This window comes from Miniopterus schreibersii (assembly GCF_964146895.1).
Source record: "Miniopterus schreibersii genome assembly, chromosome: 5".
Classification (NCBI taxonomy): domain Eukaryota; kingdom Metazoa; phylum Chordata; class Mammalia; order Chiroptera; family Miniopteridae; genus Miniopterus; species Miniopterus schreibersii.
Window position 1 is genome coordinate 5,239,832 of NC_138106.1, and position 25,979 is coordinate 5,265,810.

At 55.0% G+C, this 25,979-nt stretch overlaps 1 protein-coding gene across 4 annotated transcripts in view; it reads left to right on the forward strand.

Moving 5' to 3' along the window:
- Window positions 1–634: 634 nt before the first annotated feature.
- The window catches only part of TMPRSS2 (transmembrane serine protease 2), a 31,336-nt gene continuing 5,991 nt past the window's right edge, over window positions 635–25,979 (forward strand). The window contains exons 1-10 of one of the 4 annotated variants that reach the window (XM_081138676.1): window positions 1,407–1,494; window positions 3,729–3,875; window positions 9,774–9,844; window positions 12,006–12,225; window positions 14,769–14,855; window positions 15,836–15,955; window positions 19,552–19,678; window positions 20,980–21,090; window positions 24,126–24,169; window positions 24,919–25,090. In XM_081138676.1, coding sequence (XP_080994802.1) covers window positions 9,830–9,844; window positions 12,006–12,225; window positions 14,769–14,855; window positions 15,836–15,955; window positions 19,552–19,678; window positions 20,980–21,090; window positions 24,126–24,169; window positions 24,919–25,090 — 896 coding nt within the window. In that variant the 5' untranslated portion in view covers window positions 1,407–1,494; window positions 3,729–3,875; window positions 9,774–9,829. Of the gene's footprint in view, window positions 751–1,308; window positions 1,495–3,728; window positions 3,876–5,803; window positions 5,911–6,024; window positions 6,155–9,773; window positions 9,845–12,005; window positions 12,226–14,768; window positions 14,856–15,835; window positions 15,956–19,551; window positions 19,679–20,979; window positions 21,091–24,125; window positions 24,170–24,918; window positions 25,091–25,979 lie in introns of those variants that run through there. The other 3 variants (XM_081138673.1, XM_081138675.1, XM_081138674.1) reach the window with 3 other exon arrangements.

Genomic DNA, 25,979 nt, shown 5'->3' on the forward strand with positions numbered 1-25,979 from the left:
TTCTGGAAATCTCCTTAGGAGAGCGGGACATATTCCCCCGATGCCCCCAGCCCCAGGAAACCTCTCTTCCACATCCCACTGGCCGGAGCGGGTTGTGTGTTGAGCTCTGCAGCAGGGACTGTGGCAGAGGACAGGATTCAGGTGCTAAGCCAGAGACCAACCACATGCCCACCTCTTGCACTGGGTGGAGCTGGCTCCCCAAGCTGCTGGTCTGCCCCTGGGAGGTGTGTACACCCCAACGAAAATTCCAGAATGCTGCCTAAATAAGAGGAAGTGAATGTCGAGAAGACAACCACCACAGGAGGGCTGAATGTAGACACACAGACTCTCTGGCGGGTCGTGGACATGAGGGGTTTGGGAAACATTGGTGCCATTCCTGGGGGGCTCCAAACACGCTATACAAAGCAAGTGCACTGCCACCATTAGGGAGCCCCCCGGCCTATCTGCTAAAGATGGTGTGGAGGCTCTTCTACTTAGGATAACCTGGACGCCGGGGAAGGACCAGAGGTGGGTAGGACCAGGGCACATGCAGGACAGTCCCCTCCTGCGGATCTAAGGGTGAGGGCAAAGGAGAGGGTGGAAAAACTAGCTAGGAAAGGCCAGCTCTCAGGGAGACCTGCCCAGGAGGGAGGCTGAGCCAAGGCAGCACGTGACTTGGGAAGAAGTAGGTTTTCTTGTGCTTCCACCTTATTTTAAAGCAATTCACATTAGCTGGTGTGTTGCAAACAGCATTGAAAAGAGACTCTTAAGGTCAGGAGGGGGTGTGGGGGGGAGGGGTGTGTGGGGGGAGGGGGTGGGGAACCATGCCTCAGCACTAGGGAGGGTCCTGGGCAAGCGGGGGCGTCCTGGGGCGCTAGTGCCTGGGTCAGCGGTCCGCAGAGGCCGACTCCTGGCCCGTGGCCGAGGGCACAGAGGCCAGGCGGGGCTTGGGGGGTCAGGTCCGGGGCGGCGTCTACAGGAGCTCTCCAGGCAGCAGCTGCTGGCTCACCAGGGGTCTCCACCCGCGCGCGCCCGAACCCTGCCCCCCATGTCCAAATCGCGTCCCCGGGGTGGAAGCGCCCCGACAGACGAGGTCCAATGGACTTGGGGAGGGAGACGCTCTCTTCCCCAGCCCGAAACTGCCGGCGGAAACCAGGCCGGGGGCGCCCGCAGAGCCCGCCCGAGGTCCGGCCGCGGGCCGGGGCCTGGAGCGCGTGACGGGCTTTCCCGAGGTGCCGCCCCCGCCCCTCTCCTGTCCCCTCCCCCCTCCTGTCCCCTCCCCCCTCCCGGACCTGCCCCGCTGGAGCCGCAGCTCCGGCCAGTCCCCTCCTCCAGCCATATGTGACCGGGACCTGCACTTGGGGGTGTCGCCCTGGGCGCTCGGACACCGCCTCCCGGGATTAAAGCGAGAGCCCGGGAGGGTCGGAGACTCCCGCGCGGGACAGACCGACGCGAGCTCCTTCGAGGCGGAGGAGGGAGGGCGAGGGGCGGGCGCGCCGGCCCGGAGAGGGGCAGGTAAGCCTGTCCGTGCGGGGTACGGGGTGCGGGATCCCCGGCGCCGGAGGGAGAACCTGGGCGACCCCTGTGCTCGGCGGGGGTGGCGGGAGGTGAGGCCGGGTGTGCGCGGCGCGAGCGCGGCAGGTGCGGGGCGCAGGGCGGAGCGGGGAGAGCGCGCTCGGCGGGGGCGGGGGGGCGCGTGCCTGGGACCCCTCGGCGCGCCGCTCGGAGCCCCCCACCCCCGGCGTTGCGCGGCGGGGCTGACTGTCCCGCGAGTCCCTGGCCAATTGTTCGGGGGAGAGGGTGCCTCCGGGTCCCTCGGGTGGGTCCCCGCGGCCGGAACCGGCTCCTGCTCCGCTTGCCCTCTGTGGCCCCGAGATGGGGGACTGGGGGTGCGCCGCTTTCCTTCGGGAACGAGGAAGACGGGGGATCGTCAGCCCGTTTCTTTGTTTCGGGGAAATCTCTGCAGCCCCGAGTGTTACCTGAACTCCTCCTGCCGCCCGGCTCCCTCCGGAGGTGGGGAGAAACTGGAACCGCGCTGAGATGCCGGGAGCGATAGGCCGGCGCGGCGGGGACGGTGGGGAAAGGCGCCCGGAGGGTCCCCGCGCGAGGCGCGGAGGGCTCGGCGGCCCCGGGGGCCCGGCCCGCGGCCCGGCCCTGTTGTGGGCCGGCCACCTGGGCACCGGGCACCCGCGGGAGCCGTCGGGGGCAGCGGTCTTGGACCTTGGGCTCGCGCTCCCAGCAGCCGTGAGAAAGAGCCAACCACTCCGGGCACCCACTCGGGGCGCTCCGGTCCACCGCGTGCCGGACTCGGGCCAGCGGCCGGGCGGCCGAGCGCACCGCCGGGCGTTGGGCACCTTGCCCCAGCGGGAGAATTGCTTGACGGCTTACAGCTTGTGCGGCCACGTCACAGACGCCCTGTTTGCAGGTGGCCGCGGGCACTGCTCCTGCTCGGGCATTTGCGCGCCGGTGGCCCCGAGCCGGAGTCCAGCAGGGCCGGGGCCTCCCGAGGGCGCAGGCAGTGGCCCCGAATCCCTTTTCGGACGCCCAGGCAAGGAGCCTGGTCCGGGGAGATCCCCCCAGTGGCTCCTTTGGGAGGGAAATGATGGCATGGCACCCGAGATCGACCTGGGGGACAGGGTTCCGCGGGGCCCAGCCTCCGGGCGCGCACCCCCCCCCCCCCATTCAAACCCGCCAGCCAGTCCCCGGGCTAAGATAAGGGGCGACGCAGGCCCACCGACCCTGGGCTCCTGGCGCTCCCCCTAAGAACGGAAAATTACAGAGGCAGCCTCGCGGAGCTCCAAGATGTTTAGAAAACCTAAAGTGAGGAGAGGGTTGTTGACTTTGCCGGGGAGGTGGGAAGGTCCCCCAGGAAGTACAAAGGTGGGGACCGGAGTGTGGCCGCGGACCTGGGATGCAGGCACCGAGGCAGCCTGCTGAGTGGGGGTACAGGTGATGGGGATACCCCCAGGAATTCACTAGAAGGTTGCTCCCTGTTCCCCCCGACTTTGCCAGAGACGGGGCCTGCCTCCATGCCCCACCCCAGCAGACCCTGCTGGGCAGATGAGGTTAGAGGAGAAGGCAAGGGCTCCACTGAGCAAACAAACCAACAGCACAGGAGTTGGGCGGCTCTGGGCCGGGACCCCTGCAGATGGGTCATTGAAACCTCTGTTTATTTTTCAAAAATAGCAACTGGGAAGTAGCATGGGCCTTGGTTCTTGGTTTGGTCATTTGTTTGGTCCCCAGCAACTTCCTTCTTATTGATGTCTCCAAGGCCAACCTTCTTACAACAGGGGTGTGTTGTTGCTGGAGCTTGGCACCTTACAGGGTGGCTGCCTCGCCCTGTGCCAGTCACCTTAACTGTAAGAGCAAATTTGGCCACAATGGGTGTTAGAATAACAGAAACCATGGACGTGGCTCTTTCTTCTAGCCAGGCATCATTCCTTCCCTGTTTAATGCAATTGGAAGAAAACTGAGGCAGAAAGGTGAGATAACTTGTCCAAGGTCCTGTAGGGAGAACTGGGGATGAGGGCAGGCCATCTGGCTCTGGGTTCGGCACATGTCATTTCCCTTGCTTTCCTCCAGGAGGTTTGAATGTGTGAAAGCCAGTGGAGAGGAGAAAGGGGAGCTGAGACAAGGCCTGGGGATCCTCATGTGCAAGGGGCTTGCTTGTGGGCCAGGCTAATGTCCCTCTGACCTAAGACCAGAGGCCCAGCGCAGCCCCACCTGGGCTATGTGCTGCCCCCTTCCAGTGTGGCCCGTCAGAGTGCCTGGCACTCCTCAGTGGGACCGACCTCCTTGGGTGATGCGGCATCGAGGGACAAGCTGGTGAAATGTCCTATAGATGGTGACGCCTAGTCACACACACAGGACAGTATGCCGGTAACAATCGTCATCCTGTAAGTGCGCTCGCTGACTGTTCCCCTGGGTCCACCCTGGGGTGGGGGGCTGACCACCAGGAAGCAGAAACCAGGACCCCGGGCTGTGACTCTCCCTCTTTTCCACCTAAGCCTGTGGCAGGAGTCCTGGGGGCCTTTGTAACATATATGGGATCATTGCCTTGGTTCCCGTTGCTGCATCAGACTCTGGGAGCAGGTAGTCTTTTTCCTACACCTTCCAGAAAATTCCAGGTTTGGGAACTACCTCTTGAGTCTAAGCCTTGGGCATGGAAGCAGAAAGGGAAGGTGACTGGGTCAGTTTATCAACTGGTCAGTTGGGTTGCTTAAGGATTGGAAGCCGTCCCCGCTGGGGAGGAGTGTAGAGCAGGGTCTGGAAGGGCGTTCAAGGCCCCAGGGCTTTCTCTCCTCTGTTCTCTCCCACTGCTCTGGATCTTCCCACCCTTGCTGAGCCATTGCTGCTCTTCTTCTCCCCGCCTTACTTTCCAGGATGCCTGCCAGGGAACCCTGAGATTGGGTCTGCCCAGGACGGGTCCGGTGGCCTCTGGGCATGGGCTGCAAAGGTGTGATGGACCTAAGAGCTGAGAGCTGCACTGGGCTGGGCTTGGTGAGCCCCTTCCTGGCTTGGGGTACAGCAGCACTAGAGGCCACCTTGGGGAGCTCTGGCTTGCAAGTCCCCAGGGCAGTGGGACCTGGCATAAGGAAAGGGGACACATGGTGCCCCTATGCCATTGAGCATCCTGGCCCCAGCTATATGTGAAATCCCCGAGACTAGCAGAGGGCCGGGCTGATCACACAAGCTGTTTGGGGAGACTGTCTAGGGGAGGGTCTGAGGTCAGGCAGGAAGAAGACCCCAGCTTGGGACCTGGACAGTGGTTAGGAGAGGAACTGGGACATGGAGAAAATGTCACAGGCAGCAGAAGCGCCCTGGGAGCGAGGCAGACGCTGATTTTCTGGTGGGGCTGTGGACGGTCACTTGGGTGGTATACTGTGGTATTTGAAGTAGGGAGGTGACCCGAAGACATGCTTTTGCTCTTATCAGAGGTGAGTCAGGGGGGAGAACGAAGAGACTTGCTCCAGGTGACAATTGCAGGCATTTGGTGTGTGTGTACAGACAGAGGTAAGCGATCCGGCATTAATGGGGTGCGGTGTGCGTGCTAGAGGGGGTGCAGTGCAGAAATGCGACAAGAAAGATGAAATGTTTGGAGGGCACTACATGTTTGCGGTTGTGGCTGCTGAAGTCTGGAAGTTCACACAAGGGCAGAATAGACGGAAGAATTAGTGCTTGAGGAGGGCTGAGGAGAGGGCGTGGTAATAGCAGTCCAGAGGACGTTTGTTAGAAAAAATTCCTTCCTTCCAGTATGTTTTCATTGATTTTTAGAAAGAGAGGAAGGGAGAGGGAGAGAGAGAGAAACATCGATTGGCTGCTGGGGATTGAGCCAGCAATCGGGACATGTGCCCTAACCAGGAATCGAACCTGTGACCCTTTGGTGCATGGGACAACGCTCGGCTAACTGAGCCACACCGGCCAGGGCTAGAAAAATACTTCCAAGTGAGAGCTGAATTGGAAGATGGAACAAAGCCCGGTCTTTATTTTTGCTGGTCCGTACGTGGCTTGAGACCCAGTGTCAGGTTTCCTTTAAGGTCATTGTCTTCCAAGAGGCCGTCCTGGCAGGGCACCGCACCTGACCTCATTTCAGCCCTTGATCTGGGTTTTCTAGGGACGGTGAGCTTGGAGCTCCTTCTTCGAGTTTCTGACCACACAGAAGAAAAGATCATCATGTCTGGCCTCCCAGCTAACGCCCAGTTCTGTTCTAGAATATTCTTGAGTAATGATCTTCCAAGATTGGGTCAAACATTGTTAGGTTTGAGAACTGTTCTTTCCAAGGTGACCCAGTTGACACTTGAACTTTCCTCACTGTTGGAAACAGTTTCCCTGTCTGATATTTCTGACCACTTGGATCCTGGTTTTGTCCTTTGGATTTACGCGGAGTAAAGGGAGTCCCTTTTCCACATACAGCCCCTTAGACACCGGAAGGTAATCCTAGTTGCTGTCACTGTGTTGTTGGTGGGGCTCATCACATTCTGGGCTTGGTACTGGGAAGACTTCATCCTTGCCACAGCCCTGCCTATTTATTATGCCCATTCGCAGATGAGCTGGGGCAAGCTCTCCAAACCCCAGCCAGTGGCCTTTGCGTGCTCCCTCCTGGAGAGGCCTGGACCCGGCTGTCGCGTTAGCGGGCACTCAGTTTCGCTCAGCTGGACCTGTGGGGCTCGTCCAGGTGAGGGTTTTCCAGCTGGCCCACTGTTACCTTACATCTTACTCATCTGGCCTTTGGAGCTCAAAAAATATTGGAACGGTTTCTTTATATGATACAAGCTAGATTAAAACTAAAAAAGGCCCACACCCAATTCCTGCCCTAAAAAGTTTGTTGGGACAATGAGGCATTCATCGAAAAAAGAAACTTGGATGATGTAGGCAGTGCCTCTGAGGCGGTGTCTGTCTCTCCTCTTTCTCTGTTTCTCCCTCTCTGTCCCTCTCTCATCACTGTGTGTGCCATTTGTCTGATTGCCTTACACTGTTTGTGCTGAACTGCTATTTAAAGCCACCGGTCTGTAACTTTAACAGTGTGCTGTCCCCAGCAGGTATGAGAGCATCTTTTTGGATCTCATGATTTTGTGCAGCAGTTGAGGCATAGGGACTCTCGTGGGTCATTTGTTCATTGGAGAGGGAGTGTCTACTGCTGTTGCTTGCTTTGGAGTTTGAAGAAGGGACACAGAATCTGAGGTCTAGGAAGGTGGGCCTCATCAGATGTCACACCTGCAGCCCCTCGAAGATACCCAGTGGAGCTCTGGGTGGAGCAGATGCATGAATGGGGAGCACGTGGTGAAGTTGGCGAAGCCTTCGTTATAGGGAACACCCCTGCCCCCTGGATGGGAGGTGGCACCTGTGATACTGAGCTCATTTGCACTAGTTTGGTGGTTTTCCAAATTGGCCACTAGCAAATGTTTGCTGAGCTGTCCAGAAGGAAGAGACTAGGAGAAGAGACTGTTCTTGTTTGAGGAAGGCTTCATTATGTCATGAGGTGCAACAGGATTTTACGGCTCGGTCGCAGGTGACTCAGGTGTGACTCCATTCCCTGAAAGGAAGGCCCACAGTGGACCAAAACGACCGTGGTCTGTTGTGTGATTCATGTGGCTGACAAAAGGCGGGGTCCGGAGCTTCGAGGCACATTTGCTCTTTTGTCACTTAAAGGAAAATGCATCATTGAGGCTGGTGTTGGGGAAGGAAGAACAATCATCGGTGACTTTTAAGTGACAGGAAAGAACATTCGAGGCACAGTGTTGTCGGCTGCCTGGCTCCTTTCAGAAAGCAGAGATTCCCTATCTCGTGTGGGCGTGGACACCCCTTTGGAAGAAGAGCCGACTGAAGGTGATCTCCGGGTCTCCTTTCAGACCCCGTCCCATCGTCCCATCCGGAGAACATCCCCCATCCCTTCTTCTTGGCCAGAGGGAATTATAGGCAGCAAACTCTCGTCTTCTAGTCCAGAGTCCCGGTGACCGATCTGGGCACCCTTGGTGGTTTTGGGTCTAAGGCTTTGTGGGCCGCGGGCCCGCTGGATGAGACAGGATAAGTCCCCGGGCTTTCGCTGGACAGTTCGTGGCCGTGGCTGCCTGTGTGCCTTCCTCCCCGGCTTCCTTGTCTCGCTGTTAGGGATCTTGAGTGAATAGGAAGCCTGGATTGCGAGCATCGATTCCTCGCTCCCTTTCAGAGGGCTCCTCGACTGGGAAGGCCGCCAGTGGGATCGGGTTTTCATTTCCTGAAACCTCATCTCGACCTGTAGCTGGTGAGCGAGCTCAGAGGCGCAGGCGGTGACCGCCACCGAGAGCAGACCGACCAGAGGGGTGAGAACGCCCTCGCTCTCAGCCAGGACTCTCGAGAGTAATCTTAGGAGAGTGACAAGTTTTTTCCAGCTTAGACTAGAGAGGAGTGTAGTTCACTGAGCTGATCGATGTCAAATGTTAGAAGGCTCTCTCCTTATGGTGCAGGGGTAGGAAAGGTATATTATATGTGATAGTCACACCATTTAAAGGCTTAAATGTTATACATATATATTCTATTTTTTTTTTTTAATATATCTTTATTGATTTTAGAGAGAAAAAGGGAGAGGGAGAGGGAGAGAGAGAGAGAGAGATAGAAACATCAACGGTGAGAGAGTCATTGATCAGCTGCCTCCTGCACTCCCCCAACTGGCGATCGAGCCCGCAACTGGGGCACGTGCCCTGACCAGGAATCGAAGCACGATTCCCTGGATCCTAGGTCGATGCTCAACCACCGAGCCACACCCAACCGGGCTGGTTCTTATATATATTTTCACATGAAGATTAAGTAAATGATCTGGTGCATTTGGGGGGACCTATTCAAAGAGGCTTCCCAAGATGAAAAAAACCATCATATTTTTATTACTAGCATGTAGTTGTTATTTTTAGATTAATGAATCGTGGTAATTTTGCTCAGGGGACAGCGAGGCATTGGGGTGCTGGAGGAGGGCTCTGTCGCCTTTGGCTCGCTGGGTTTTCAGAGCTGGTGGACCTCAGGCCGGTAGCTTGTGAGCACTCACCAGAGGTGAATCTGCAAATGCCAGGGTTAGCCCTTCCCCCCCCCCCCGCCCCCAGCAGGCTGCGCAACGTGAATCAGCCTTATTAAATCAGTCACTTTTAATTTAAAGGAAACACGTGTGTAGCACTTACTGCGCACCAGGCACTGAGAGCGTCACCGGCATCAACCCATCTCATACCCCCAATGGCCCCATCATGGGTGTTACTGTCACCTCCTTTTGCAGATGAGGAAACTGAGGCACAGAAATGCTAACTGCCTTGCCCCAGGTCACAGCTAGCGAAGGAAGGCTGGGGTGTGGATCCAGAGGCTCCCCCGGAGGTCTTGGGCTTACCCCCACGCAGTGCTGCCTGCTGCTGTTTGAGCTCCTGCCGGACGCCAGGCACTTTACAGGTGGAAGCTGTCAGACCGGGCCCGGCCAGCGTCGGCGCCCAGAGCTTTCTCACAGGGGACACAGATGATGGCACAGGCCCTCCCTGAGCATCCTCTGGTCTTTGCCAGAAAGCAGGGAGGGGCGGCTAAAAGCCCTCGTCTGCTCACCAGAGGGAGAGGGGTGTCAGGCGGGGCTGTGCTATGGAGCTTTTCATGCGGACGGTCTTTAAAGCTACTACTGCGAACTAGTCACAGACGTCCGCAAGCAAATGACAGCTTTCTTTTTATTAGAAACTCTCCAAATGGTTAGTTCTAAATTCTTTTCTGGATTTAGGCTAGTAAATGGAGTCGTGGGTGGGTGTGGATGTGCTATACAGATTTTTTTTTTAAAAGTATGTGTTTATTAACCTGCTCAGGGTGTGTGGCTGTTCCCTGGTGCCGGCGGGTGCCCTCTCTGGAGTCACGAGCGAGGTGGCATCTGATGGCACCCACTGTCACCCGGCGCCCGGCTCTGCCTGCTCCCGCTTGTGGAATCCTCAACAGAACAACACGGTGCCCGTGACTTTGTCTGTCGTGTCCGAGATTTAGAGAGGTTCAGTTATTGCCCAGTGATACCTCCAGGAAGTGGCGCTGCCAGGAGGTGACCCCAGGTGTTTGCCCACCCGGGGCCTTTGCTGAACTTGAGGCTATGAGTCACCTTGCATGTGTTCCCCGGCTTCTCCTTTTGGTCGGGGTGACCTCGGGGAGGTGCAGCCTCCTGGGGGGAGCCGCAGTCCCAGACTCCTTCTGTGAGAAGCGGTGGAGAGGTAACTGTCTCCTACTCAGCCTTCTAGTTCTTGCTCAACTGGTCTTCTAGAAACGAACTATATGGAAATATTACATACAGTAACATTTGTCGTTCTTTCTCCTAGGTCGCCTTGAACGTTCCCAATACCTACCATTACTTGATGCTGCTGACCAAGTCAGGATGGATTTAAACTCAGTAAGTGGTTAGCTGCCACCCTCCTGGAGGAGTGTGGAATGTTCCCCGTTCCCCCTGTTAGTTCCGGGGGTGTGTCGGCCAGCACTTTAAGAGCTGTTTGCCGGGACTGTGTGTGCTCTGTGGTGTTGGTCAAGGCCTTCTGTACATTGCAGGCGAGCAGGAGTCAGGGTGTGGCGGCTCAGCAGCTGCACAGCCTGGAGTCCCAGAGCTGTTGGCTGGGTGTGGGGGGATGTGGGTTCTCACCTGGGCCTCCTCTCTTCCCGCGCTAAGGGGGGGGTGGGGCCGAGGACGGGCAGAGTGGGGACAGATGGGGGCAGGATGGTGCTAAGAGGAGGTAAGTCCAGGGAAGGGAAGCATGTAGGATACATGGGCCCGCAGACTGTCATGTACCCCAGCTGCCTGGTACGCTGGGACAGGTCCTGACTAAATGGGACTCTGGGCTGGCTCTCTCTCTCCCTGGACACCCCCCCCACTGGAGACATGCACTATCCTTGTTCGCTGTCATGTCTCACAGGCTCATCTCATACCTGGAATAAGTGCATTTAGTAAAGAGTTGTGGTTAACAATTTTCTAGATCCTAAATCTGGAAAATAAACCCGTTGGCCTCCCCTCCCTTATTTGTTCCTGGGATATATTATTTTCCCTGGTCCATTTTAAATTTCAAATCCGCTGCCTGGGAATCTGCCAGGACGACCACCTGCGGACTTTCCTGGGTGGATGGCATGTTCTCAGATGCTTCCGATAGGGGCCGGACACGTGCTGCTGGTTTTACCTCCGGTGCCCATTTAGGCGCGAGATTACATCTCATTTCTCCTCCTGTCTGCTGCTTGGTTTAGATTTTTAACTTGAGACTCTTTAAGGAGAGTATTGGTGGGTTATTAAGTGGAGGTGAACTCCTGGAGCCTGCATGTGGCTCCTTTATAGTTATGCTTCCCTGGAGGCTCCGTTTAAAATTCTAAGCATTAAGTTGCCTCTGTTCAGAGTACAGGTCCTCTCTGAGATCACAATCAACGAGAAATAAAGAAGGGGAGAAATTAACGAGTGGGAAGAAAGTTTTCCGGGGGACCTTAGATGCTGATAGTTGGGCGACTGTGGCCTCCCAGGCAGCTGGTGACTGAGGGGTGCGGGCGTGGTGAGGAGCTAGGATGGCAGGGTCTAGAGTGGCCTGCGGGGGGGTGGGTCTTGAAGGGTGGGCTTGGAGAGGCAATATTTAAGGAGAAAGAGCAGAAGAGCTTTCTGAGAACATAGAAACCAGCCCAAGGCTGCAGCCCAGAATAAAATGCGATGGCTGGGGCAGTATTTTCCACTTTTGGGCCCAGAAATTCCACCCACAGGGACATAGCTACGGAAGTCCACACGCTGTCCACAAAAATGCATGCTCTGTCTAAGGAAGATTTTTTAGGCAAAACTGTTAAACAGCCCCTAATTGTAAACCAGGTGCGTGCCTGTTGATAAGAGATGGTGAGTAAGGTACACTTTTATAAAAGAGGAGATAAAAAGGGATTTGCAAAGAACATGCATAGGTGAGTTTCGTAACCTGTCACTCACGGGCCTCTCTGTAAAATGGGTATATTTATAATTCTGGTATCGCTAGCTTATGACTTTGCACCCCATTCTCAAGGTGTCGATTCATTCCAGACTTCTACACTTCTCCTTAAAAAGTGAATGTGTGAAGGGGTCAAAAAGGCACAGACTTCCAGCTGTACATCCTGGGATGCAACGTAAGCACGGTGACCGTAGTTAACACTGCCGCATCGCATATTTGACAGCTGTTAAAAAAATAGATCTTAAACGTTCTCATCAGAAGAAAAAAAAATGTTAACCATGTGTAGTGATGGAAGTTAACTAGACTGATTGTGGTCATCTCAAAATTTGTACAAATATCGAATTATTATGTTGTACACCTGAAACGATGATACTACTACATGTTAATTATATGTTAAAAAAATGCATAGTGAACAAACAAAACTAAAACCTGTTGACAATTCGTGAAAACTTGGTTAGCCTTTATTCTAGGTGAGCTCAGCCTTTGGTGTAATTATCGACACCCTGAAAGAATGTGGAGAACGCTTCCAGCGTCTTGGCCGGGGACAGCGGGGTATTTGTTTAGCCCCCAGGGCCGTCGGGGCTGCCCACATGCGTCTTCTTTCTTCCTGTGTAGGGGCTGCCGCCAGGCGTTGCGCCTTACTACGAAAACCGTGGCTACCAGCCCGAAAGCCTGTACCCGCCGCGGCGGCCGGCGGCCGGCGCCTACTCGGTGTATCCAGCTCCCTACCACCCGCCCTCGGTGCCCCAGTACACCCCGAGGGTTCTGACGCACACCTCGACGCCCGGCGTCCTCACGCGGCCCAAGTCCCCGTCCAGGACACTGTGCACCTCAAGTAGGACCCTTTTTGGCATTTATTTCCTGCAGCGGAACCCAAGTTGGCGGTCTGCCCTCTCTCGTGGGCTCTCTGTTCCCATCAGCTCTGTGGCCAACTCTCCTGGGCTGCTGGGCTGGGCTGTTGAACATGCCTGTCCCCTAGCCTGCCCTTCCTTGTGTCAAAGCTCTCAGCTTCCAGGTGTCACCTCTTGCCCCGGGGCCTTTCTGAGTACAAGGGACATTCTTGGACTTAATGTACTTGTTTGCTTTAGCAACAGCCATAGGTGTTTCACATCGAATCACAAGGCATACACATCTCACAGTTAGGTTTTGGAAAATGGGGGTCAACAAGCCTGTGATGCGAACGGTTAGCATTAGAAACAGTAGGGCCAGCTCTGGCCGGTGTGGCTCAGTGGATTGAGCGTTGTCCCATGCACCAAGAGGTCATGAGTTCGATTCCCAGTCAGGGCACATGCCCAGGTTTCGGGCTTGATCCCCAATAGGGGGTGTGCAGGAGGCTGCCGATCGATGTTTCTCATCGATGTTTCTCTCTCTCTATCTCTCCCTTCCCCTTTCTCTCTAAAATCAATAAAAACATATTAAAAGAAAAAAAGGAAACAGTAGGGCTGAATCAACAAGAGGCTAAATTGATCACAATGAAGGTAAATGAGTAGTAAGTTCTAATTAAACTCAGCAACAGACACAGTTGTAAACCAGCATCAAGTCAAGTCTGGACCGAGCAGACTCTGATTACGAAATGCTTGTCCACCACAGGTGAAAACGGGGGTGCCCGCTGCCCACACGCTCCCGGTGAGAGCTGGGCAGATTGCCTGCCACACACTTGAGAGCTTAAGCCTACCTAACTTAACATTCCTTAACTCATCAGGCAAGCTGTTTTTTCTTAGATAAAATGACATACGTGGAAGTCGCCCAAAGGAAAAGATTATCCATGGCCAATGGGTAATACAGGCCATTTGGAATTTCCCCAGAGAGAGTGGCTTCTCTGATTCCACCTTGCCTGCCTAGGACACAGCCACTGTAGGCCAAGGTGTGATAGCACGGCGGGGTGGCGCTTGGCTCCCCTCAGGCCAGTGGCCTTGACCTCACCTGCAGGCCTGTCAGCGCTGCAAGCTCAGGCCTCCCTCTCCCCCATCTGAAGCAGAGTGTCTGGTGGCGGGGCCACCGCCAGGAAACTGGTTACCAGGCTCCCCAGGTGATTGCTGAGCCTGTCGCAGCTTAGGAACAGACTGTGGAATTCGCAGAATGTGGTAACAAAACAAGAGGCGAGGCTCTGAACCCTAATCAACAGGTCAGCTCTGGTCTCTCCACTCCAGAAGCTGAACTTGGCTGGTTGACTCGCAGAAGCACAGGTGTGTACCTGAGGGCGCACCAGCCTTCCCACGCTGTCTCCCTCTCCCGCTGGTGTCCTGAATAAACTGCGGGGCTCGGAGGGTCCGTTTAAATGCCTTCTCCCCTCCCCGCTCCCCCTTCCTTCCAAGGAAAGCTCCCAGGGGTACCTGGGCCTGGGGCCGCCCTCCACGTGGGAGTTGCTGGGGGTGAGCGTGTCTGGCGCTGTGCTCTGAACCTTTGGCGTACTCTCTGACCTACACGGCAGGTCAGTTTGTTTTGACTAGAGGACATTGGTTACCTTTTCCAGTCTGTCTTTTTGTTAATCCTTACCAGAGGGTATTTTTTCCATTGTTTTTTAAATTTTTTTAATTTTTAGAGAGAGTAGAAGGGAGGCCGGGAGAGGGAGAGAGAGAGGAGAGAGAGAGAGAGAAACATCTATGTGAGAGAGACACATCTGCATGGTTGCCTCTGGGGCTGGGGATCAAACCTGCAACCCAGGTTGACCGGAATTGAACCTGTGACCCTCCGGTGCACAGGCCGACGGTCTAACCACTTGAGCCACACTAGCCAGGGCCAAAGTCTTTATTCTTAGCTGAAAATGTCCCTGCTCTCAGACCAAACAGCATATGTTAGCACTGCCCAGAACTTACCGCTGTGTTAGCATGGTAGCCAGCGGTCACACGGACCACTAAGTACTGAATTTACATAAACTATTTACTAATTTACCACAATTAATTGAGCACAAGTAGCCACATGTGGCTCGTGGCCGGCACAGGACAGTGTGGGTCTGTAGTGTCATTCACAAACAGCCTGGGGGGGACAGTTCTTCTGCCTTGAGTACCACTGACCTGGAGGTGACAGTCTGGGGGACATTGCTATTATTTTTCTTATTCTTGTAATTACTGAAACAAGATGCTTTTCCTCTTTCAGCCAGTTTTTACATGAATCATTAATAATTTTAAGACCCTACTTTTTAAAAAGAGCCTAACTTTCTTGCATGCTGCTTTATATCCTGGCTGCTGTTTTAGCATGAAGTTTAGTGCTATGGAAACAATTAAGACCTCCCAGGACATGTTCTTAAAAGTCCCATTTTTTAAATGCATAAGACATTATTATTTCTTGATAAGCTATGTCATAAAAGTAGTGGGTGAAATTTGAGAGTGACTTCGAAACAACTTTGCAATAAATTGTACACTTGCTTCTTTTTCTCAGAGACAAAGAAAGCGCTGTGCGTCACCTTCGCCCTGGTGATCGTCCTCGCCGGAGGCGTGGTGGCCGCTCTCCTGCTTTGGAAGTTCAGTAAGTGTGGAGCCGCCCCTCTGATGCTGGAGAGGGTGGGATGGAGCCCAGGCGCTGGGTGCTCGGGCTGTCACGGTGTGCTGAGCGTTTGGTGGCCCTGCTCTCTGGGCAGGGGTCCCTTCCACAGCCCTTCCCGAAGTTTCCCTCTTGCAAAATGAGCTGTCGCCTCTTTCTGTTTCCCCGTGGCGATACGTGGCTGACCATTTTTGGAAGCAGGCAACCTCCTTGTCTGGGTTGCGTGCCTTTTCCTGATCTGGGTGGTCACAGTCCCCGTTCCGTTTGTGTGATGTTGACCCATGGTGGAGAAGCATTTCAAGTTTACCCAGCGGTTTGGGGCACTAGGTGCCACCTGGCACCCTGAGCACAGGTTCCCCGCCTCGGGGCCACGCCTGGCCTCCCGTATCTCAGAGCGCAGCAGTGGCGGCTGCAGGCCCAGCGAGCCCTCGCCCTGCCTTCAGGCCTTTTCCATCAGCCCAGGGCCCTGCAGATCCGTGGAGTCACCCGTGTGCAGAGAGGCCGTGGAGCCTGTCCAGATCCAAGGCTGGGGTGGCTCCCTCGGCTCTGAAAGCAGTGTGACTAGGAGCTCTGCGTTGCTGGCCTGTAGCCCTGTTTCCTTTTTTTAAAATATATTTTTTAAAATTTTTATTGATTGATTTGAGAGAGAGAAATATCGATCCGTTGTTCCACTTATTTATGCAGTCACCCGCTGAGTCTTGTATGTGCCCTGAGCAGGGATCAAGCCCGCAGCCTTGGCGTATCCAGATGACTCTCTCGCCAACTGAGCTCCCCGGCCTGGGCTGCTGGACTGTGGCCCTGTTTTCTTTGCTTTGTTGCAGCAAGGACATATCCCCGCCTTATTAAAACGAAGGGGAGAAGGCTCTTTCCCTCTGTTATGTGGGGTGGGTGACAGGACTCTGGCGGGTGGGGGGCAGTTTCCTCGGTTCCTGAGTCTGACGGGTGTCTCCCTCCATCTCTGCAAGCGGAGAACAAGTGCAACGTGTCGGGGATGGAGTGCGGCTCCTCGGGGACCTGCGTCAGTGCCTCTCTCTGGTGCGATGGGATCCTGCACTGTCCCAGCGGGGAGGACGAGAACCAGTGTGGTGAGTGGGGATGGCTCACAGCCGGGGGTCGGGCGCCAGGGTCCACCCTGTCCGGGGCACGCGGGGCAGGCCCGTGTCCGGCCCGTCGGTCCATTACGTCATGAGTCCCTACCTGGAACCTTGGGTTAACCCTGATTTTCAGATGAAGAGACAGGCTCAGAGAGGGTGTGCTCCTCGCCTCTCACGGCACAGCGGTGGGAGGGACACGACAGGGCCGGTCACTGGGACGTCCCCACCCCCGTCTGCCACGGTGTCCCGCACAGTAGTGAAAACAAGCAACAGTTTAAGATGTAATGTTGGTCACACGCTCTGCATTTGTGGCTGTTGCAGGGAAAGGGATGCTTGAGTAATGTCACTGACACCCACCCCCAGAGTTCAAGGTCGTCCTCTGAGCCGATACCTTTCCGTACAGTTAACGCCGGGGGAAGACTGCACATCGTGGTCATCTCCCTTCCCCGGCAGCCCTCCTCTCGAGCTTTCTCTTCCTGCACGTCCTCGCTTCCACGCGAGACACCCGTGTGGCCTGCGTTGTCAGTCCTGGGGCCCTGGCTCCTGGATTTCTCCCTGAGGAAGCCTGGGCCCCCCCGGCCCGCCTCAGCCGCCCCCATAGTCACCTGTGTTCAGAGGTGAATGCCTCGTCTCTGTGCTGGGAGCATGCGTACATCAAAACACCAAGCGCCCGGCTGATGTGGCTCAGTGGTTGAGCGTCAACCATGAACCAGGAGGTGGCTGGTTCCCGTCCCAGTCAGGACGCCTGCCCGGGTTGCAGGCTCCATCCTCAGTAGGGGGCGTTCTGGAGGCAGCTAATCGACGCTGATGTTTCTCTCTTATCCATGTTCCTATCTCTCTCTCCCTTCCTCTCTCGAAAATCAATAAAATACATATTTAAAAAACAACAACAAAAACACCCAAACACCAAGTTGTACCCCTTAAGTATGTACAATTTTTATTCGTCCATTATACCTCAGTAAAGCTGAAAAAAATGATACTGAAAGAAAAAAACAAAACTGCTTGAGACAAGCTCTGGCTCTCTGCTGCGCCAGCTGTCTCTTTTCCTGGCTAGCATTTGAGTGCGGATAGTTGGAAGGGGGAAAACATCCCCCAAATTATCCGCAAATCGAGAATGGAATGTCTACCTCTTTCAACCACGTCTTTTTTTTTTTTTTTTTTTTAAATCCTCACAGGAGGCCATGCTCATTGATTTTAGAGAGAGAGGAAGGGAGAGAGAGAAACATCGGTCCCCCACACCTGGCCTGTGCCCTGACTGCAAACAAACCCTATACCCCTGGGGCTCGGGATGACGCTCTAACCAACCGAGCCACCTGGTGTCAGTTTTACTTTTAGTTTTGGAAGTATATTTAATTCTGGCTACTTTTAAAAAATTGGTAGACTTTATTTTTTAGAGCAGGGTTCGGTGGACAGAAGCTGAGCGGAGAATAGAGCTCCATCCCCCCTCACAGGTGCCCCCGTTTCTAACCTCGCGTTGGTGTGGTGCATGCGTTACAGCGGAGGAGCCAATCCCGATACCTTACCATTAACTAAAGACCTGAGGTTACAGTCGGGCTCACTCCCGATAATGTGGACAAATGCACAGTGTATTTACATTTGCACAGTGGGTTTGGACAAATGTATAATGACTTGTCTCCATCAGAGTCATTTCACTGCCCTAAACATCCTCTGTGCTCTGCCTGTTCATCCCCCCCAAGCCCCTCCTCCAGGGCCAGGCAACCACTGAGCCTTTCGCTGGCCCCACGGTTTTGCACTTTCCAGAATGTCAAGCAGTTGGAATCATTTGTTACCTAGCTTTTCAGATTGGCTTCTTTCCCTCAGTAACAGGCCTTGGCGTTTCCCCCGTGTGTTTTCATGGCTTGACAGCTCATTTCTTTTTAGCCCTGAATAATCCACTCCCCTAATGGGCGGCTAACTCATGGGGGGCACGTGGAATCATCACGGGAGCCCTGGGAAGTCACCAGGCCAAGGCTGGTGTTTCAGGAGGAATGCCAGTCAGTCTGTCCAGCAAGTCAGGGCCCCAGGGGGGAGGTAAGGATGAGTCCCGAGAATAGCCGGCCCCCCATTTTACACGTCGAGCCCACAGTCATTCCCCCAAACCCGAGAGTGCGGGTTTGAATGTCCCTCTGGGTAATCCGAGTCCCGTAGGGATCCCCCCCCCCCCCCGTGCGTCCCCGCTTGACTTCGCTCCCACACGAGACGGCCCGGAGTTCCGAGTTGCGGTCTCTAGGGAGAGAGAGAGAAAAGACTGGAACTGGGAGGGGCTCACACTGGATTTCGATGGTTTTTATCTCTTTAAACAAAAGAACTGTGGTTTTGGCAAAACACGGGTGAATTTAGAGGCAGAGCCGTACACCAGGAACTGGGCACATCCCTGGGCGTTCTGCCCGGGTCCCGGGTTTGCGCAAAGTGGTTGCCCAAGGAGCGTTCCTCAAAAACCTTTTGTCCTGCTCAAGTGTTTCTTCAAAGTAGTGTCATTGAGAGATAATTCACATACTGTAACATTCTTCCTTTTAAAGTGTGCAGCTCAGTGGGGTTTCTTATTGTTAATGTGCTTTCTTGTTCCATGTTTTGTGTTCCCTCTTTCTGCCTTCTCTTGCATTGACTTAGCACTTTTTTCACTTTATTGTCATATGCTTTTTGAAGTTATATATTATTTTTCCATTTCTTTACTTTCAGTGTATACGTTAAAAATTACAATATGCACCCTTGATTTATCTAAACTAAATATAATCGACATATCTGCATTTTTCTTGATAAATTCAAGAAACTTTAGAACATTTAATCTCACATCCCTCTCCCAGCTTATGTGTTATTGTTGACTTGTGTTTTATTTTATTTTTTTAATGTATCTTTATTGTTGAAAGTATTACAGATGTGCCCCTGACCCCCTCCACTCCACTCCTGCCCTCCCACGCCTTCAGGGCATTGCTGTCTGTGTCCATGGGTTATGCACATATGCGTGTAAGTTCTTTAGTTAATCTCAATTCAGAGGTTTTTACAGATTCACAGATAAGTCCCCCATCGCCTCTTCTAGTCAGTTCTAGAAGTCACTTCAGAAGGAAACCCTGAGCAGGCGTCCACTTATCCCTCCTCCCACCCCCTAAGCCATAGGCAACCAGTAATCGCCTCCCAGTCCCTGCGGACGTCCTACTCTGGGCATTTTGTAGAAATGGAACCAGACCCGTCGCTCAGCGGCATCCTCAGGGCTCCTGGATGTTGCCTCGTGCGTGGGCGCCTCGTTTGTCTTGCGGCCCCGTGGTGCCGCGCTGCGTGGATGGGCCACATGTTGGGCATTCACCCGCTGGCGGAGACACTTGGGGGGTCCCACCTTTTGGCTGCTGTGAATAGTGCTGCCAGGGACCGTCTGTGTACAGGGTTTTGTCTGAGTCTCTGTTTTCCATTCTTTTGGGTAAAGAGCACTTTTTAGCAGGGAGAGAGGAGGTTTCGGCCTCCCTCGTGTGTGGTCAGCACCCTGGGGAGGGGGAACTGGCCACCTCCCAGCCCCTGTGTCCCGGGGGAAGGTGGGGCTCGCGAGGGAGTTGAGACAATTGTCTGAAACTCGCGGGCCGTCTCTCTCCATGCAGTTCGTCTCTACGGACCTAACTTCATCCTTCAGGTGTACTCACCCCAGAGGAAGTCCTGGTACCCCGTGTGCCGGGATGGCTGGAGTGAGAGCTACGGGAAGGCAGCGTGCCAGGACATGGGCTACGGGTGAGTGCGGGGCCCGCGGCCTCACGGCGGAGCTGGGGCGCCATGGTGACAGGGACAGGCAGACACTTAAGGAAGGCCAGTGGTTCTCGCCGCCGCTCCCTGGAAGTGCGAGCAGGTCAGGCGGGTCGGACGCCTGCCCACCACAGCCACCCCTGCTCTCTCCCTGTGTCTCGTGAACGTCGCTCCCTCCCACCCAGCCCTGCCTGGACCTCCATCTACTCCTGGTTCCTCAGGACCACCCAGTGCTGCGGTCCCCAGGGTCCAGGATGCAGACCCAGGGCCCCCCTGGTGGGAGCTGGGTTGCAGTGAGTGGGGAGGCTGGCTGGGGAAGGTTGGCAGGAACAGGCCCTGCACCTCCCTCAGGGCATGCACATGGGAGGCAGTGAAGACCACTGAATGTGAGAGAATTCATCATCGGACTTATGCACGAGAGAAGTCTTCCCTGCCCGCAGCCACAAGGAATGTGCAGGAGAAGGGGGCGTCCCCTCCCGGAGCCCCAGCCAGCGCTCCCCAGGGCATCACCTGGGAACCGCTCGGCAGCCGCCTGTCCCCACGAGGCAGGGCCGTAGGCTTTGATTACCACCGTCTCTTCCGTGGGGTGCCCTGTGTGGCTTCTGTGCAATTCTAGGGTGTCCTCTATCTGCCGGGTTTCAAAGTGAATTACCTACCACTTGATAAAACCATGCATCTCAGCCAAGGAAACACTTCAAGATGCCACCCCCCACTGCAGGTTGAATGACGTAGTGAAGCTCCCGTCACGGTCCAGGACCTGAATTTATAACTGGGCACTTCAGCGTGCGTAAATGTTGTCAGAGCATCCACATTCTCGTTTCTCTCTGTTTAAAAATTTTTTATTATTTTTTAATCCTCACATGAGGGTATTTTTTCCATTGCTTTTCAGAGAGAGTGGCGGGGGGAGGGGGGTGGAGAGAAACACTGATGTGAGAGAGACACATTGATATGAGAGACACATTGACTGATTGCCTCCCGCATGCGCCCCAACCCGGGGTGGGGAGCAAACCCAAGACCCAAGTACGTGCCCCTGACTGGGAGTCCGACCCCTCCACCCTGGGGTGCAAGGGCCCATGCTCTAACCACTGAGCCCCAGCCAGGACTCCGTCTCATTTCTCTATCCTAACCCAAACTGGATTGGAAGCACCACTGATGGAGGACTTTCCGAAGCGCTAAGGCGTTCCCTTTCACCTGAACTTCTTGCAAGGCGAGCGTTGTGGTACAGCACAGGATTTGTGGTCGCTTACGACTTAACCTTTAATGTAAGCACGATTTTCTGTCTTCTTCAGGAACAGTTTTTATTCTAGCCAAGGGATAGTGGATGACAGCGGGGCCACCAGCTTTATGAAGCTGAACGTAAGTGCCGGCAACACCGACCTCCACAAAAAGCTCTACCACAGGTATTTGGTGATTTCTGTTCCCCTTGGAAAAATTTATAATGAGAACGGCGAGGGGACGTCGCGGGGCGTCACTGGCCCGAGTCTGATTTTCCTGAGCAGCGACGCCGGGTTTGGCTGAGTTCTCACTGCATGGAGCCTGGACTCCACGCAGGGCCAGTTGCCCTGAGCGGCCCTGGGCTCCTTCTGGGGGAGGTTTATGTGCCATGTTTTGCCCTCTGCCTTCTGGTTTTGGATGACATTGCAGAACAGAGAGTCGGTTTTATTTTCTTCACTATCAGACATTAGCGCTGAACCTACTTTGTGTCAGGAAGGGTCTCGAGAAACCAAGAGAGCACCTCGGGGTCCCAGCAGGGTGACCAACTCATCCTGCTTGGCTGGTTTTAGCACCAAAAGTCCTGCTTCCCAGGATGTCCTGGGAGAGCCTGGGAGGGAGCGGCTGGTTCAGGTCAGCCGTCATTTCCTGTTCCTCCAAGCGGACTTGCGGTCCCAGGTGGGTCACAGTGCTCCTTGGTGGGTCACAGTATGTCCTGGGTGGGTCACAGTGCGTCCTGTGGGTGGAAATGAACCCAAACAACAGGACACCAGATTGATGGCGTCACTGGCTAGGAGGGTGGGGAAGAGGGGTGGCGAAGCTACTCGATTTGTTTTGCGTGTATTTAAAATGTTTACAGTCTCCCGAGGATTGTCACTATCTGAATGTTCTTTCATGTAAAAGACACAGGGCCCTTTGTGAAGGGCCTGCCCCAGCTCCCGGGTCCCTGTCCCTCCTCCCAGGTGGTTAGCCAGCCATCACCTCCCCGCAGGCCAGGTGCCGTTTCAGGGCAGGATGAATGAATCACTCCTCTCCCTTCCCTGTGAGTGGGAGGCCAGAGCAGGTTTGCATTCCTGGTGGCCACTGGCTGAGGTGTGGGGGGGCTGATTTCCTCCCGGGCCTGGCTGTCCCCCGGAATGTGACAGGTGAGCCCAGGAGGGAGGGCTGTGAGAGGCCAGGTGTACCCATCGAAACAGCGGAGCTGCGGTTCACTCGGCAGAGGCGCCAAACACAGCTGCCCCGGCTCTTGGTAAATGCTGATGTCGCTTTGTCTTCCTGGATGCCACGCGGGTGGGCGGAGCAGGGGTGGGGGGCTGCCATCTCTCTGAGCGCCGTGGGTACCCACGAGGGGCTGCAGCCTCGGAGGGAGCAGAGGCGGCCGTGTGCCCGGCATGCGGTGTCCTCCCACGTGGTGGGGGGGGGGGCGCTTTCCTTTTGCTTTCAGAAGTTGTCCTTTAAGTTGCGGACAAAAAGGGACCACATCCTAAACCTGACAAACTCAGGGGAGGCCTGCGTGGCCGCCTTGCAAACCCAGAGACCTAAAGTAAGCACATAGATGGTCTGAAATGAACACTTTCTGACTAAAAGCAGGTCGTGGCGGGTGGGCATGTCCTAGGCCGGTATTTTTTCCTAACAAAGGTCAATCTTTGCCTTCACGGAGCCTGTTTGTTGTCTTTTTTTGCATCTACCATAACCAGATAACAAAGCTTTAGAATATCAAAGTAATTTCCTCCCACCCCCCACCTCAAAGCACAATCACCGCACCGGAGCGGAGACCACAAATCCCCCGATTGTCGTTATTACCATGTTGACTGTTAGCAGTCCTGCACCCACCCACGTAAGAGGTGTGTGTCTGTCATTTTACTGTCCATCCAACCCCAGAGGTTTCCCCCGGTGCTTTCTCCCGCCTCCTAGTCTGTCACCAGTGGGTTTCACGGCACCCTCCCTCCGTCTCCCCCTTTGATTGGAATGTATAAAATGAGGTACGGAGCTGCCATTCTCCGGAGCATTTTCTCAATCCATTCCGATTTTGCTCTCCAGCCATTGTTGTCAGTTTGGCTCAAATGACCTCATAAAAAATTCTTACAGGTTCAGATGTTACGTTGCCAATAGCTGAGCCTCTTGGCTGCTAGTGGGGCTCGTCCGAGTGGCCACAGGTGCCCGGAGGCTGGTGACTGCACAGCTGCGTTTCCTTGTAGAGGGAGAACCGACCTTAGGATTCTTAGGAAACAGCTTTCCACGGGGATGTGCTTCGCTTGGCATTGCCACCATCCCTCAGCCAGAAGCCACCGGACACCCCTGTGGTCCTTGGAACCGTAGATCCTGTCGGTAGAAGGGTGTTGTAAACGACTTATAGGATTGGGGCTTGCGTTGGGTCATTTTGGGGAAGGTTCAGAGAAGCAGGGATTTGCTCTGGATTGGACGCTGTCCGGAACCGAGGATGATTTTTGGATTGGTGTCTCAGTGCTTTTCTTCTAGAAGGTGGGTGACATGAAGCCAGGCTACCCCCAGGCACCATAGCCAGCAGGGGGGCTGATGGTCGCCATGGGTGTCTGAGTCCTGCTTTCTCACGAAGCAATGGGCTGGCCCGGTGGTGGTCTCTGTGGAGTTGTTTGGGGCAGTGGACGGCCGCCAGCTGTGAATGCCCAGATGTCAGGGCAGCTTTGCTCCTCCTCAGCGTATTGGAGGAAAGTTCGCTCTATAACACAATGCACCAGTCATCTCTTTTTCATCTGAACCTCGAATGTTAACCTCCCAAACGAGTAGCTCTGTTATCTTTTGCTCCCGGGCAAATAATTGATTGTATTGTTTTCTGTGCGATAAACGTAAAGCAGTCATGGGAAACTGAAGTTTCCAGATGGCTCCCTTAAAAAAGGGGAGGATGATTTAAAATTCCAGAATAAAAATAAGGCTGACGTTGCGTGCTCACCCTCCAGACCACCCTAGGAGTTGGTGCTGTTATCAGCCCATTCTGCATGTGGGGAAACTGAGGCACAGACGTTAAGTAGCTGGGGTCTGAACCCACACTCAGGGTCTGCTCTTCACCACTGTCCCACGTGTGGCTCTGCTTTCCTGACTCGAGCCTTCGATCACGGACCCGTCCACGGCGCGTCTGGGGAGGCAGGGGAGTGAGGGCGCTGGGGGAGAAAACATTCATTTCTAAGTATTTTGAGAGTCGACTGTCAACTCACTTATTGTGACCAAAACTTTCTTTCTTTTGTAGTGATGCCTGTTCTTCAAAAACAGTGGTTTCTTTACGCTGTATAGGTGAGTGAGTCTTGGTTTCCCTCTTTGTGTGTGAGAAAGGAGAGATTTTGTGCTTTCGGATACGTCTCCCCTGTGTCTTTGGGAATGGGAAGAGAGAAGGGGGCCCACTCTTGAGCCCCCGAAGTGGAGCTGGAGGCCTATGTTTGGGTTACTTACGTTTCCAGGCCTTTCAGCGGGAGGGAAGGTTCCGTCCTGTGCTCCCGCTCTGGGCCGGCCTGTCCCGATCCTTTATGGGCTCTCCATCCTGAAGCTCAGCTTTTCCGATTGAAGGGGTGAGACTAGCAGATGCTCCCGGTGGCCACATGTCCCAGTGGTCCTGGCAGTAGCCTCCCAGCCCGATTGGGCTCAAGCTTGTTTAGGTATCTAGAGGGCGTGGTGCCTGCCCCACCCTCCAGCCCTGCCCTCTGGCCCCCCAGCCACCTGTAGGACTCAGGAGACCCCAGGGCCTTTGTCATTCAAGACGCCCAGCCGGGTGTCTGGAATCACGGTGTCAGCAGAAGTGGTACTTCCTGCGGGGAGGGGGTAAGAGTGTCCTCTCATCCCTCCAACGAAAAAGAGACCAGGGCATGTTCTCCAAAATCAGGCCCCAAGCAGACGGGAACTGGAGGCGGCGGTAGTTGTCCCCCTGCGTGGCGGGACCTCTGGGACGGGAGCTGTCTGGGCGTAGGCTGCCGTGGGTGGTATCGGGGAGGTGCAGGGTGGCCCGGATTCTGCTCACTGGCCAGCTGCGTTGTGCTTGTCGCCCTCAGAGTGCGGGATCAACACGAAGATGGGCCGCCAGAGTCGGATCGTGGGCGGGATGAATGCCGCCCTGGGAGACTGGCCCTGGCAGGTCAGCTTGCACGTCCAGGGCGTCCACGTCTGCGGGGGCTCCATTATCACCCCCGAGTGGATCGTCACAGCCGCCCACTGCGTGGAAGAGTACGTTCACAGTGGGACTCGGGCTCCTGGGTTTGGAGGTGGCTCTGTGGCCGCGTGACCTTGAGCGACGTCCTTTGACCTCTTCAAGCTCCGGTTTCCTTGTGTATAAGCGGGGTTGTAGGGGCGCCCCCTTTGGGCATCCCTGGGAGAGCGTGATGAGCCCGTGTTGCACGCAGCCAAGCCCACCCCTCAGCAAGCGCGCACTGGGAGCAGGGAGGCGGGGGGCTGGGATGTCACTGGCCTTTCCTACCCTCTTGGGAGCTCTGGTCTCTTCTGGACCGCCGTCCTCAGAGAGGACGCACTCGGACCCGCGCAGAGACCTCACACTCCCCTGCTGGGCGGTTCCCCGTGGCCTCCGTGAAGCGCCGTTGGCCACAGTGCTGCCCACACGGCCGGCTGGGAGGGGCAAGGGTAGGCACAATTTATAGTGTTGGTTAGCTTTTGTGGAAGATACTGCCCCCCACTCCTTTTTTCTTAAACATAGAGGTGTTTGCTCACATGTCAATTTGGGAGGAAACCTCACTCATCCGAGCTGTTTTTCTGGTTTAGAGTGTGGCGGGGCCTGGCTCGGCTGTGTGGCCTCGGGCGGTTCACGCCGGGTGTCTGACCGTAGAGCCTACACCTGTAAGACAGGTGTGTTGGCTCTTCCCGGGGGCCGTGGTGACCGCTGAAGGAAGCAGTGTTTGTCACCCGGGCTGGGCCTGCCTTCCCTCCAGGGTCCTCCGCTGGCTCGCTAGGATTTGGGATGCTCTTACTGGGAAACACCTAGATAAAGATAATACCTAGATGGCTAGAGGCCTAGAGTCTATTCATCACTATGCGTTTATTAAGCACCTACTGTGTGTCAGGAAATCCCTAGCACATAAAGGTAGGTAAGACCTGGTCCTGC